Source organism: Buceros rhinoceros, unplaced genomic scaffold (assembly GCF_000710305.1).
Source record: "Buceros rhinoceros silvestris isolate BGI_N320 unplaced genomic scaffold, ASM71030v1 scaffold24949, whole genome shotgun sequence".
Classification (NCBI taxonomy): domain Eukaryota; kingdom Metazoa; phylum Chordata; class Aves; order Bucerotiformes; family Bucerotidae; genus Buceros; species Buceros rhinoceros.
The window spans coordinates 11,604-12,388 of NW_010433641.1; the positions used below are offsets into that span (position 1 = coordinate 11,604).

Here is a 785-nt window from a genome sequence, read left to right on the forward strand (position 1 = left end):
CAGCCAGGGGCTGGAAGAGCAGTGGAAAGCTGCCGGTGCATCAACACCCACCCCCAACCTCTTGAACACCAAAAACCTGAGATTCTTTAACTTCTCACCTTAATCCAAGGGTGTTCCAGGCTTTGAGCGATGGTCATTCGCTTCCTGCAATGACACCAAGGCTGTGACTGACAGGCGGAGGCTTTGCTGCCTCTTTCCCACTTAAAGCCCTGAAAAAGCAGCTTGGATCCTACCACCATCGGGGCACGGATGAGCCCAGACCAACTCGCTGTGCTCAGGGGCCGCCCGTCCAGCCCCCCGGCCCTCAGCAGCCTCCCAAGAGCAAGCACATGCTGCAGGAACCTCCTAAACCACATCCCACCACTGCTCCCACCCCAGCCCCGGCAGCCGGGTGCTCCAGTCAGCCTGAGAGCCCTTCCAAACCCCATCCCCTCCCTGCTGCACCCACAGGGCAATCCCAGGATTCACCCCACACCTGACACAGGGGAAGAGACTTGGGTTGCCAGATCCTACAAGCAGCAGGAGGGAAGTAGGGGGATAAATGGGATTTAGAAACAAGCAGCTCAAGGCGGGTGTTGTGCTAAGCCCTCAGAGCCAAACTCTGGAGCAGGCAGGAGAGGTGGGAGCTGCCTGCGTGGAGGATCGGGCAGGAGGGACCATCCCCTGGCCCAAGGTAACCCCCGGCTCTGCTCCCCAGCTCTCACTTGGGGTCCTTGACAAGGAGGCGGCGGATGAAGTCCTTGGCCAGCTCGCTGGGGTTGCTGAAATTCTCCGCGTCCACTGCA

The 785-nt window shown here is 59.9% G+C and overlaps 1 protein-coding gene across 1 annotated transcript in view; it reads right to left on the reverse strand.

Moving 5' to 3' along the window:
* The window catches only part of DAPK3 (death-associated protein kinase 3), a gene marked incomplete at its 5' end in the record, with an annotated part of 2,283 nt that overhangs the window by 758 nt on the left and 740 nt on the right, over window positions 1-785 (reverse strand). The window contains 2 exon segments of the mRNA XM_010144194.1: window positions 99-144; window positions 705-780. Coding sequence (XP_010142496.1) covers window positions 99-144; window positions 705-780 — 122 coding nt within the window.